General features: G+C 35.8%; 3 protein-coding genes across 3 annotated transcripts in view; all 3 read right to left on the minus strand.

Moving 5' to 3' along the window:
* LOC129236996 (contactin-2) overlaps positions 1–6328 on the minus strand; it is a 55141-nt gene extending 48813 nt beyond the window's left edge. Inside the window, exon 1 of the mRNA XM_054871343.1 lies at positions 5870–6328. Coding sequence (XP_054727318.1) covers positions 5870–5927 — 58 coding nt within the window. The 5' untranslated portion in view covers positions 5928–6328. The remainder of the gene's footprint in view (positions 1–5869) is intronic.
* The window catches only part of LOC129236986 (chondroitin sulfate synthase 1), a 107298-nt gene that overhangs the window by 7846 nt on the left and 85896 nt on the right, over positions 1–13556 (minus strand). The window lies entirely within an intron of this gene.
* The window catches only part of LOC129236983 (probable WRKY transcription factor protein 1), a 38370-nt gene continuing 35683 nt past the window's right edge, over positions 10870–13556 (minus strand). Inside the window, exons 10-11 of the mRNA XM_054871327.1 lie at positions 12012–12127; positions 10870–11938 (exon numbers count right to left, since the gene is read on the minus strand). Coding sequence (XP_054727302.1) covers positions 11777–11938; positions 12012–12127 — 278 coding nt within the window. The 3' untranslated portion in view covers positions 10870–11776. The remainder of the gene's footprint in view (positions 11939–12011; positions 12128–13556) is intronic.

The raw sequence follows: 13556 nt of genomic DNA on the forward strand, positions 1-13556 counted from the left end.
GTGATGTCGGTAAATCAGCTGATTTGCTATTTTTCTTTCGCCGCGTCCATTTGGCTTTCAGCACAGAAGGAAACAAGGCGAATGCATTCTTTATTTTCTACTTTGCCAATTCTTTGCTGTGACATTCAAACGCACGAAACATTGTTTTTGCCCTAGTGTCATCAACTTTAATGAATGCGACTTGCTTGCACCGCAATAGAGTCAACTACAACAGCTGTTTCTGGTTTACATCTGGCTATAGATAGCTAAGCCAGAATCAAAGTGTATTTAAACAAGTGTGCTACGCACTGACAACGCCAACATTCGGCAAGTATAAATATTAGGTCAATACCTATGAAAGTCATTACCCCAAAAAGTATTAAAAAAATGAAGGTGCATTTGAATATTTTTTTCGCAACATTAAGGCGTCTAATTGTTTTATTTTATTTTCTAATAAATAAATTGATTTCGAAAATTTCAACATGAAGCATAGAACTTCTTGATAAGACGCTAAATGTTACAACTGATGGCTCGACATAGATATCCTTAGAGCTAAACATAGATACCGCATCAGAAGACAATTTAGTGGAGGAGTCAGAATAGTAGTGTAAGCCCAAACTAAACTAGTCTTCAAGTTCAAACAAAATTCATGAAAGTCTGCAAAGAGAAATTTTTAACGAAAACAAATGGACGTTGAATATCGAGGCGGCGTTAAAGAATCTAAATTCAGTTTTTGATTGACGTCAAACATTTTTATATTAGAGAATGGAATGGAAACATTTGAATAAACAACAAATACTATATGTGTCACCTAACAAAGTAATATATTCCAGACGCAGCATTCACTTTAGTATCAAACATTTGAAGACTAAACAGTTCGAAAGAAATATTGTGTAGCAAAATAACAAAATGCTTGAAGTTATTACTTAAAAATTGTGTTGATTTTTTGTTCTCTTGATCAAGTGCGAATGTGTACTGACTTGGGTATTTAGCGTTTATTTATTCTCCTACGCGTTTCTAAACAATTTCGCGTCTTCTTTAGGAGTCTCATAGGAACTTTTTCGTTTGGATATGCATTTATGGGTTAAATCAATGTAAACAACCTTTTGACGTTGCCGTTTTGACATATAACTGCATGAGAACTACCGATATCGATAACTAAGGTCGGATAACGGAGAATGCTAAACTGTGTTGAGATTTGTGTTCAGTTTTCTGACTTTTTGGCAAGTCTAAATTGTGCAAATTTACTTTGAAAAACAAAAAAAATCTATTCTCGAAGTTCATAGAACACTGGCGGCATCAGCGGTCCGCATTTCAAAAGAAACGAATATAAGTGGCTCGTCAAGCTGAAACCCTTCAAGTATCGCCTACAGGCAGACGTAAGTTTTTTACTGTGCTTTTATTTTTTATTTCTTATTTACAGTGAATGGCGAACGCTATCGAGCCATGCTGATTGAAATTGGTACCAAAAATTAATCAGTTAAACATCGACGACATTTGGTTGATTCAAGCCATACGGCCAGATTTATTGTGAAAAACGGTCAAAAATTGGACTGATCGAATGGACTATGCAACTCAAAGCAGCGGTGGAATGCCATGAAATTATCTACCCGATTTTAATAAAAAAATCATTCCACCAATATTTCTGTTTTTATTATCATTTAAAAAAAAAAAACACCCGATATATATTGCCTGCCGTCATTACTCAGCACACAAATGTAGATACTTATTTAAATTCACATTGGACCGAGTTATCTGCCTCTGCAAGTGGCATGTGTTTAGGTTATTTTTGTAGCATTTGTTATGTACAAATATTTAGTTTAATAGTTCAGTTATTCGAGAAATAAAAATTAAAATTTTACATACATAAGCTAAGCATAAAGAAAAGTATTTTTCCATACAAAAATTCTGTTATTTTATTAACGAAAATTTCAATCCGAACTCTATATACTGTATCCGTATTAATTTTCCTACGTAGGAGAAGAAAAAATTCCAACGACGAAGAGATGAATGCGCCCCCCCCCCCCCCCCCCCCCCTAGGCAGTCATTTAAAAGGCTTAAATAAAGAATAGTTTGTTCAACCAATTAAAACCATTATTTGCACATCTATGTATAGGCGTGATTACCATTCGGAAAAAAAAAAAAAAAACATTTTTCTAATAGCGGTCGCCCTTGGCAGGCAATGGCAAACCTCCGAGTGTATTTCTGCCATGAAAAAGCTCCTCATAAAAAATATCTGCCGTTCGGAGTCGGTGAAACTGTAGGTCCCTCCATTTGCGGAACAAAATCAAGACGCACTCACGCCACAAATAGCCAATTATATATATATATATATGTATAGGAAAAGGGTTTCTCACTCGGGTGAAAGTTGAAAAATATAAAACCAACTAATTTCCTGCATTAAGTATCTTACGCCACGCATTTATCAGATGCCCCTCGTACAGATGTAAACAAGTCAGCAATGGCAGGTGAGCTCCAAATTATTCGCAAGGCGGGAAATATGTGTTTACGTTTAGATGATTGTACGTTCTTTAGCGTAAAAATGAGAAAACAAAGCCTGTGGACAAAACAACAGTAAAAAAAACTTACATCTGCCTTTAGGGGATACTTAAAGGGTTTCACCTTGACAAGCCACTTATTTTCGTTTCTTTTGTACAAACAAAACAGAGAAGAAAAACCAAAAAAATAAAAATAATGAAGATTTTGTGCACTAAAAATAACATGAAAAAATACACATTGTAACAAGAGTAAAGAAAAATAAACTCATAGGCCTATGTTTTTAAATGTAAAATACGAATAAAAGCGCTTGGTGTAAGAAAAAAAGGCATGTAAATTTTTGTGTGTTTCTTCCTTATTCTTCTCCGCAAAGTTGTTTTCCCAACCTTAAATATGACTTTATGAATTCAGTTATTTCTAGAAGTAACAACAATAGCTGTTTAATAGTCAAAAAGGTCATATTGCGGTTTCGATACTGTTTTGAAATATGTTTCAGGATTTTGTCTTCATTGAATTTGGTAAAATTATTGATGATTTAAAATAGCAATTTGCAAAATGCAAACGCAAAAACCGATTTAGGCAATAGAAATTTCACCAATTTTGAAGAATATTAAACGTATTAACGAATTTTATTAGCGATTTTTTTATATTTCCGTTTGTTTCGTTGACTGAAGTCAACTCCAGGACTTACGGCTGTGCCTTGCCAAAAAAAAACAAAAAAAGAAAAATTTAATAACTTATAAATAAGTTATATTTAATGGGATATTTTCTTCTCCAATGAAGGTTATTAGTTATTATAGACTGTTCCTGCAAATCTGTTTGAATTTTCGATGACGTTTCGACACAACGCCCGATAACTTTCATTAGTAGCCCGACGTATAGTATATAATATGAAAAAATGAAAAACTTAAAGCTTTAATTTCGCATTATCTTGAAGACATTACATATCACCACGAAATGGTGGGATTAATATATGGAGAGTGGGAAACCGTTGTAGAGACGAGAGAGTGAATGATATTTTTTGAAATTGAAAATTTACGTAGTTTGTTAGCGCTTACTAATATGGAGCGACTAACTACATTTTATCCAAAAATATTATAATAAGTTTGAGGGCTTGACGACTCTGTGAATCGTATTGATCTCATGTGGGAGGAACCGGATTCATTAAGTTGCGTTAATGGTTATAACACGCAAGCAAAGTAACCTCTCAATATGTTGCTCCATTTGCGATTTGAGAGGTGCAGGCATATGCTCGGCAAATTAATTGCATACTTACAGGCAAGAAAATAATTTGCACATATCGCCAAAACATTGACCGTTTCAGTAGTGTGCGTTGTGAGTTCGGCGTCCGTGTAAACGCGTGATGAGTAAAAGCTCCGTTAGTTTAGACTTAACTTACGTAACTTAAGTTAATATTTTGCCCATCCTCTTATATGGAAAGCTGTGCTAGTGGTTAGCTAAACCTTAAATTAACTTAAAAACCAGTAGACTAGACAAACTGAGTATTATTTTATTTTACATTCCCACGATAGTCGGTTCTAAGTTACTGGAATGACCGGGACTAATATCGGGCCAAAGACTTGTCACTCCAGGCGCATTTCCCATAGATATATGTATGTGGAATGTTTATGCTGATACAACAACAACAAACTGAGTTTTAACAGTGAACGATTTTATTTGATCTATTTCGTAGAATGACGATTATAAATAATTATATTATATTGCGAGAAGGCACTAGTAACAAAGACTATTGGTCAACTTTAAAGATAACGACGACCAGATGCTGATTTCCGCATTTTGGAAATTAAAAAAAATAAAAACGAAAGGAAATCATTGCAATTCTTTATATTTGGAATATTAACCCTTTGCGGTCGCATGTCTACTCTCAGTCACCAAAGTTTTTTGCCATTCCGGTCGTATGTCTACTCTCAGCCACCACAGCAAAGTTCCAATAATAATTTTATACTGTATTTATTTATAGAATTAAAGAGGACTTGTTCATCCTTCATAATCTTACAAGTTATGTATCACTGCTCTTTCAACGGAATTTAATTCCGACCAGTACAACACACATGTACAGATTTTACACGACCGAGTTAAGTTAAGAGCAACTGCTCTCGCTGTACGACTGACACAAATAACGACGCCATATTAAAAAAGGCCGTCTTAAGGTACAACCTTGAGAATAAAACAGTTGAAAACAATTCAATGCAAGAGATACCAATTTTCAAAAATATTATTCAAAACGCCCACCAGGTATTTCTTTCTGCACTTTGCTGTAATAAATTAGAGCTCTATTTTAATTTTTAAGTAAAAAAACCGGCTTTTGCTTCTTGCATGTAGAGTGACTAAAATAAGACACACCATTTATGAACATTACTCAAGCGCCCACCAAAATAAAAAAAAATTAAATAATTAAATTAAATATAATTAAATAATATTAAATATATAAATAAAATAATTAAACGATAACGGCAGGCTACTCACCTACCCTATCAGAAATCAAATAGATTAACGAAACCAACGCAAGATAAGTCTTGTCGAGGCCCTATGCTCCCGAAAGGAGTGAATAAGAAAAAAAATTAGGAAAACATTATTTTTCCTGGCTGTATGCAGAATGACTAAAATAATAAAATATATTAGTAAAAAAAATATGTAAATCAGTTAAATATATTTTAAAAATATGAAGCGATTAAGGAAACTGCTGGATAAGTTTTGTTGTTTATGTTATTGCATATTTAATGAAGTACTTATTGGAATGAATACTTCAACTTCTGCTGTGATTTTTTTATTTAAACCCTTTGGTATTGCTTTACAGACAAAGCGTCTACAGTCAGAGGTATACTCGTACACGCATACATACATATTTAGTATATCAAATGTCATACACAATTAATTTGCAATATCTGCACTGATCGTACACTGCCCTTGTACCCTTTTCGGCGTTTGCTAAAAGTTTAGTGCTTCGGCTATTACTTTTTTTTACTTTCTCGGTGCTTCCTACTGATTGTGCGTTACGTATACGCCAGTCCGCACACATAATTAGTAGTTTACCCAAAAACACACAAAGGACAATGCAACTTGCGCCTAATATATAATTTAAGCAAAGTTTAACCTTAAAAAATCAATGTCCTTCCTAACACAAATTGCATTTCCTTATACCAACAACTTGCATAAGCAGCGCGATTCGGCGGTTCGCAGCGGATAACACCATCAATATTGGGCACATATGTACATGCGTATGTATGTAGGTGTATTGAATATTTTTTTCGCAAATTTTATCCACACATGCGGTCACACACTTACACAATTACTTATGATGTATATCTTAAGGCACACGCACAGGCTGGCTGTGCGGGAGTTATATAAAATGCATGAGTCAGTGTAGACATACCCTGTGTAAAAAATAATATATTAAAAGATGAAAGTGACACAACGGAGTTGGAAGACATGCTTCCACATTATCCTTTCACATCCGAGACGTGCACTTGCCAATCCCTTATAGATTCCAAACATGTACAAACGGCACCGCCTTATCAAATACTGTCAAGTCAATGCTAAAGCTATTTGATGCTCGCTCCTTTTTTAATACTATTTTATTATTGTTTACACTAACGCGTGTTGTGTTGCGAGTGGCGAATTGATTTTCGAGAACACAAAATTACTATTTAATTTTCTTTAATTGTACGAATTCGATTATTATTTCTTAATCGTTATTACGCCATGCGTGACTTTTTTTTTAGTTAAGCTAGTAAATTTTATTAGTATTGTTGTTATTTATTAGCACAACCCCATCGAGGCGTTTCGTTTTTGGTACGGTTGAGTGCCGCTGCCGTTGCCGAGTAGATTTCGTACGTTGCATTTGACAATTCACACTCGACTGAAATGGGGATCTCTCCGGATGGTAAACATAAATCAAGCTCTTCGCTATGGTCAACGGTTTCCTTTGACGTCGCCACTTATAGAGTTTGCCATTGGCTTCACCCACACAGTAACATACGCATGTGTACGTGTGAGTGTTGATATATTTTGTTTATTCTTTTTTCCTGGCAAGTGGTGGAATTCTGATGGTGAATATATTTTGTTTACATTCTTTTGAGAATATTCAACATTTTGTTACTTCTGACATTCTCCACATAACAAGCATTTAGTACAACAGCCTGCCTTCAAAATCCACAGTTGACATCGGCTTTTTAATAGCTTTGTTCGCATACTTTTGCGTTCGCATACTGCGAGCAACTTTTATGCAGCAACTAGGTTCTTCCCAATTCATACTTTTTTTATACAAAATTTTTGGGATTTTTCAAATTTCGTTGATAGCTAAAATGTTTGCGCATATTAAAAAGTAATATAGTCGCAATGAAATCGGAAATTTAAAATTGTAAATTCTTTGCCGAAAAGAAAATTTCATGCGCGAATATTACCTTTTACCAATTACCTATTACCAATTTCGTTCTAAATCCAGGCAAGTCTTTTTTCAATGTGCTCCGGAATTTGAGGTCTTCTGTACGTCCACGCCCACGAGTCGCGTCTTTGTATATAGTAACACCACTTTTCCTTCAAACTGCTTCAGCTTTGTCACAAAGAAATCGATGATCTTTTGATCTTCCTTTGAAGATGTATTTTTTTAGCCTCGTCCGTGGAAATCTTCCACGTTTTTAACTTCGGTATACCGTTGCACCCATTTATTTATGAAGGTCTTCGATTTCTTCAAATATTTTGCTGCAGATACATGTGACATTTTTGGAAATATAAAGTGCGTGCGTATACAGGAACACTGTAGGTGGGCAAAATGGTTGAAGTGTCAGTCTGGCACTCCTCAAATAGCACTAAAGCGCTGTTTTGATATCATTATGAGACCTCCAACACTTCCATTAGGCAGCGGTGTTAATATTCTCACTTTTCAGATGATGGAGTCTAGTGAGCGTAAGTTACGTGATTCATATCTACCCCAAGGTCAGTTGAGTAGTTTCAGACGGGAAAAATAAAATTTTAGGGCACTATGCCAAGAGGAACGCAGCTATCTACCGAGGAGCGCCCTTGTATTCTAGTTTATAGTGAATCGGGAGTCTCAGTTCGCAAAATAGCGCTTAAAGTAAAACGAAATAAAATACAATCCACAAGTTTTTGAAAAATTCTGTTGGATATGGAAAAATTAAAAGAACTGATCAAAAACCCAAGATTGACTGTTGGTGTAAGGGAGAGATCAGACGGCTGGGTGTCAATGAAAACATCAGCCCTAACCAAATTAGATGGACCTTTCTCTCAATGCTACGAAGAGAAGAATACAGCAAATTTTGAGTGAAGATTCGAATTTAAAATATCAAAATTGACTGCTTAAACCGAGTTCGTCGATAATCATAAGTTCTAGGATGTTGAATGGCAATACATCATTTTTAGCGATGAAAAAAGTTTATCCGGGTAGGCCTTATGGTTGTAAGAAGTATTGGAGAGATATTCGCGAGCCACGACAAACGCGTCACTCCAGAAACATCCACGGTGACTCTCTTATAACCTTAGGTGCGTTTAGCTATCGTAGCAAGACCTCATTTTGCTTTCTTTCGGATAAGATGAACGCAGAAAATCACGTCTTAAATGCTTTATTGAATTTTGGCGAGGAATTTCACTATGAGTCTTGGAGGTATCCACAGGACAACGCTCCAATTCATAACGCCAAGCGTACAAAGGAGTTTTTCGCGTCGAAAAATATTCCGAAATAATATTGAAGTGGCCCGCAGTTAGTCCAGACCTAAATCCAATGAAGAACCTCTGTAGTAAGTTCATAAAGGCGGACTCCAGTTTAATAGCCTATTGCACCTTAAAAAAGCTATTCAAGAGAAATGGGCAAAAATTGATTTTAGTTTCTGCCACTCGCAAATTCGAAACCACGACGGCTAGTATCAGTTATCATGCCCTCCGTTAGCATACAAATATAAAACATACAACATAAATATTATTTTTTAATTTAATATTAGTTTTGTCCGATATATCTATTTCCGTTTTACGCCCTTGAAAATTAAATTTTTACAAAAAAAGCACATAGTAAATCCTTTAGCATGTTTTATTCTTACATTTGTTTTCTTCCCTTATGTCGAAACAGATTTAACCTCTGATTATTTTATTACAACAAACGTTTTTGTTCAGCGTCCCATATAGCAATTATTATTTCCCAATTCGAATAAATAGCAATGCGAGTTATATTACATTAAAAAAAAAATCTCTATTTTATTTTTATTCAAATTTACATTTACATATTACCTTAATCTTGTCAACATTACCTACGCGACTTGGACATCCTCGCTTTCATTATCCATCCTCCATCCCTGATTTTGCATACTCAAATATCCAAGCCGCATCACATTGTGATGTCGCGTCTAGACTGTGACTGTATGTAAACTCATCAAAAACTTTAGAAGATCTCTGATTCCCACTCACTGCAGGATTGCTTACCTCCAGAGATTTTCCATTCATCTCTGACTAGATAGAGCAGCACTGTGGCACGGAAGGTACAAAATCGTCTCTTCCTCAATTTGACAGCTTCTGCATAATTCATGTGTATGCACGCCTAGCCTCGGGCCGTGAATGTCTATTAACGACGGTTTATCTGCCAGCATCCAACTCTTTAGACATATCATCAAGGGTTCGACATGCGTCTTCATCCAATAATTGTTGTAATTGAGTATCTTCGAATTTTCGAAATTTCGGTGCCCCTTAGCGATCTTTATCACTCACGTCGATATTGCCACTTTGGAAGTGTCGAAACCACTCTTAACAAGTTGTATAGCGTTTTTCAATAGGTGCGCTTCAACTTTTTCCCGATAGGGAGGGCGAACGACGCAATATTTTTTATTTTTCGCTTGTCATTTGTAAACTTCATTAGTATACATTTTATCATGGAACGCTACACACTTGAGCAACGCTTGCAAATCATTGAATTTTATTATAAAAATGCGTGTTCTGTTAAGAAAGCTTAAAGTCGAAAAATCATCTTCAGTGATGAAGCTCACTTTTGGCTCAATGGCTTTGTCAACAAGCAAAATATGCGTTACTGGGCAGAAAGCAATCCACACGTGATTCATGAGGCACCGTTGCATCCCGAAAAAATCACTGTTTGGTGCGGTTTACATGCCGGCGGCGTAATTGGCCCATATTTTTTCGTTGACGAGAACGATCGCCACGTTACTGTGAATGGAAATCGATACCGCGACATGATAAACGATTATTTTTGGCCGCAATTGAATGGTATGGACTTAGACGACATGTGGTTTCAACAGGACGGGGCCACAAACCACACAGCACACGCTACAATTGATTTGTTGAAGAGTAAGTTTGATGAGCGCATTATTTCCAGAAATGGACCGGTCGAATGGCCGCCGCGCTCGTGTGATTTGACGCCTCTAGACTATTTTCTTTGGGGTTATGTGAAGTCATTGGTCTACAGTAACAAGCCGGCGACGATTTGTGAGCTCAGAGCCAATATTGAACGCGAAATTGCTGGAATTTCGGCCGATTTATGCAAAAGAGTGGTCGAAAATTGGGTTCAACGATTGGACTTCGTAAAACGTGCACGCGGTGGTCATGCAAAAGAAATCGAATTTCATACTTAAATGTATATGTTCAAACTCGACAATAAAAAAAACATTAGTTAAAAAAGTCAAACCGTTTGTGTTTTATTCAAAAAAAAAGTTGAAGCGCTCTTACTGAAAAACGCTTTATTTGATGGAGCGTGTTTACCGTAAATATTGATCAATATACATGTCTCAGCTGCTCTTTTCTTTAAAATGTAATAATGAAGTATGACTTCCCGCAAATGCTGTTTCTTCGGGAGAGCTCCTCCTCCTATTTGTGGTGTGCGTCTTGATGTTGTTCCACAAATGGAGGGACTTACAGTTTCAAGCCGACTCCGAACGGCAGATATTTTTATGAGGAGCTTTTTCATGGCAGAAATACACTCGGAGGTTTGCCATTGCCTGGCGAGGGGCGACTGCCAAAAAAAAACTTTTTCTTAATTTTGATCTTTCACCGAGATTCGATCCAACGTTCTCTCTCTGAATTCCGAATGGTAGTCACGCACCAACTCATTCGGCCACGGCGGCCGCCTTATTCCCATACCCAATATAAAAACCCAGTTCAAGCCAGGTCAATGCCAGGATCTTTTGCACTCTCCGAGTAAGCGATGTACGGAAGTCAATGCCAAAATACATATTTTGTTGAATTTGCTAAGAATTGCGCTTACCTCCGAAGCAGTCGATATCGATTTATTGGCCAACAAAACTAAGTTACAGTTTTTTACTGAACAAAAATCAAAATTTTAATTGCCTGAATGCTTTTTTTTCTAAAACTTGAATTTGGCAGTTAATCTTGTTTTTTTAATAAAAAAATGAGCTTTGTAACTTTGAATTTCGCATTTAATTTATTTATTTTCCTTTTCTTTTTTAACAGTATTCTCTAACATAAGGTATTGCACGCAGGTATTTTTATATTGCGGTGCAAAGGCGCTTAATAAGTGTTTCATCATTGCTCTGTACCAAAATACATGCGGTTCAAAAATCAATTTTTGATCATTCGCGGAAGTATGTTATATTTTTTACTGAAGTTCTTGTCGTTTAGCTCAGTAAGTTAAATTTGTTGAGCACTGCTGAATTAAAATACTTAAATTAAATTTAAAATGCTTTATAATGCTGATTTTACCTTATATGACATAGACCCATGGTCAAAATAATAAATACACGATGTTTTGAATAGTTTTGCTTACTCTTATTATTTTTTTTGTTTTAATTTTCATTAACTTTTTATAAAAACATTGTTCATTTTACAATAAACAAAAGTTTAAAACTTTGTAAAAGATCTATAAAAATTGACAAATTTTCATGAAGATTTCAACTAGATTTCAAACTAAAAGGCAACCAAGTTTTATGGCACGTTAAATTTTAATAAAATAGAGTGCAATTTTGATTTAGCTTGAAATTCTCATTGATTTCAGAAAAAAAATCCCCTTGACGGTGTAGTGTATTTCCTTCATATACCGAATGCATGAAATTTTTTATTATGGAGGCGCAAAAAAAAAGTAGTCGTGTATTTATTATTTTGACCGCGAGTGTATATCATAAGAATGGATATAGTTCGAATACATGTACCATTTCTAAAAATACTCTACTACTCGTATATTGTACTACACTACAGTAAACATTTAAGGATTATAGAGTGAAAAGCACATTCTGAAAAATACACATTCAATTGTGTGTACGTAATGCATAATTCCTCTTTCTCATTCTTTTAGCATATCTTTTACGCCCACAAACTATCGCCTCTTATTGACTCGTTCAATGTATTTCGTTTTATTTAACGCGCGATTTCCGGCATTTGGATCCATCATGCGCTTCCAATCTGTTTGACCAACAACAAAACCGATCGCACGCATCTTTTCCTGTGCACGCTTCTCCTCGATATCCGCCCATCGTACCTGGATAAATAAAATAATTTGTGTCAAATCAGTTTACGATACGTTTTACAACAAAAATAATTAATATACGTACGCGTTTCTTTCCGTTTGCATTAGTTTTTGGGGGTTCCCAATCGTCTATCTGCAGGTAATCTTCCATTGTTGCCGCCTTACGCTTTTGCATCAATTTATTTGTACCATCCAAACGGGCTGTATTAAGATAAAAGGCAAAGGTAGTTAATTCAGATCCACAAAGCTATCCGTTTCTTATTGGAAATCCATTTGTAAAGAGTTAAGCACAAAAATAGCGAATTTAGTTGAATTAAGTTGGCCCATATGTATGGAAATTTTGGTGGTTAATTACATCATAGAGTTTTACAGTTAGAATTAGAAATCAGTTTTCGCTTAGTTTAGCTTAATATTATATCATCGATTAAATGCCAATTAGTTGTATTTTCCCCAATTGAGGGCTGTGGACAACCTTTTCAGCTAAGAGGTGGGCAGATACTCGGTTCTACGTAACCGGAACGACCTGGATTTATATCCGGCGAAGGACTGTCACTTCAGCTGCATTCCCCATAGATGTAAGTGGACTGTTTATGCTGCTACAACAACAACAGTTATAATTAAACAGATGTACAGGGTGGGCCATATAGCGCTTGCTTTTTGAACCACCTATTTTTGAGAATGGTAACACAAATGACCTGTCAAATGTGTTCATAAAATACTTAAAGGTTTGACATTTACGAAATGGGACGCTATACGCTTGAACAAAATTGGGAAATATTGAAAACCTATTTCCAAAGTGGTGAGTCTTCTTCTTCTTTTCTGATGAAGCTCATTTTCACATGACGTTACTGTAGAGAAGCAAATGCATCCACAACGAGTCACTGTTTGGTGCGGTTTTTGGTCTCGCGGCATCATCGGGCAATTTTTTTTCGAAAATGAGCGAGGAGCCGCGGTTACAGTAAATGGCGAGCGTTACCGTGACATGCTCAAAGAGTTGTTTCCAAAAATTGAAGAGGATGACATGGACGACATTTGGTTTCAACAGGACGGTGCAACTTGTCACACTGTCAAAGTTACACTCCAACTTTAGGTTACTGTTTTTGAAAAATAAGCCGAAATTCCGATATCAATTGGCCGCCTCGGAGCTGTGATTTAAGCCCGTTGGACTATTTTTTGTGGGGAGCCGTTAAGAACAAATGCTATGCGAACCATTCAGAGACGATTGATGCTTTAAAACACGAAATCGAAGTTGTCATTCATGAAATTGGAGCCCAAACAATCGAAAATGTGCTTCAAAATTGGGTTGATCGAATGACCTACTGTAAAGCCAGTCGTGGCAGTCATTTGAACGATATTATTTTTCATTCATAAATGACAATGTTCAATCTTCAAAATAAAAAAAAAAGTTTGAAAAAAAAATTGATTAGTTTTTTTTTATAGCCGATTCAAAAAGAAAATTTTACATGGCCCACCCTATATATACAGGATGGCACAAAATTAATCATCCAACTTTGTGGGTGTCTGCCCGCCGTAGTTGAATGGGTTGGCTAGTGCGTCACTATCATTCAAAAGTGCGTAGATTCGAGTCTTCGTGCATGAAACACCAAATGAAAGAAAAAGTTTCTTGTAT

The sequence above is a fragment of the Anastrepha obliqua genome, chromosome 2, assembly GCF_027943255.1.
Source record: "Anastrepha obliqua isolate idAnaObli1 chromosome 2, idAnaObli1_1.0, whole genome shotgun sequence".
Lineage (NCBI taxonomy): Eukaryota > Metazoa > Arthropoda > Insecta > Diptera > Tephritidae > Anastrepha > Anastrepha obliqua.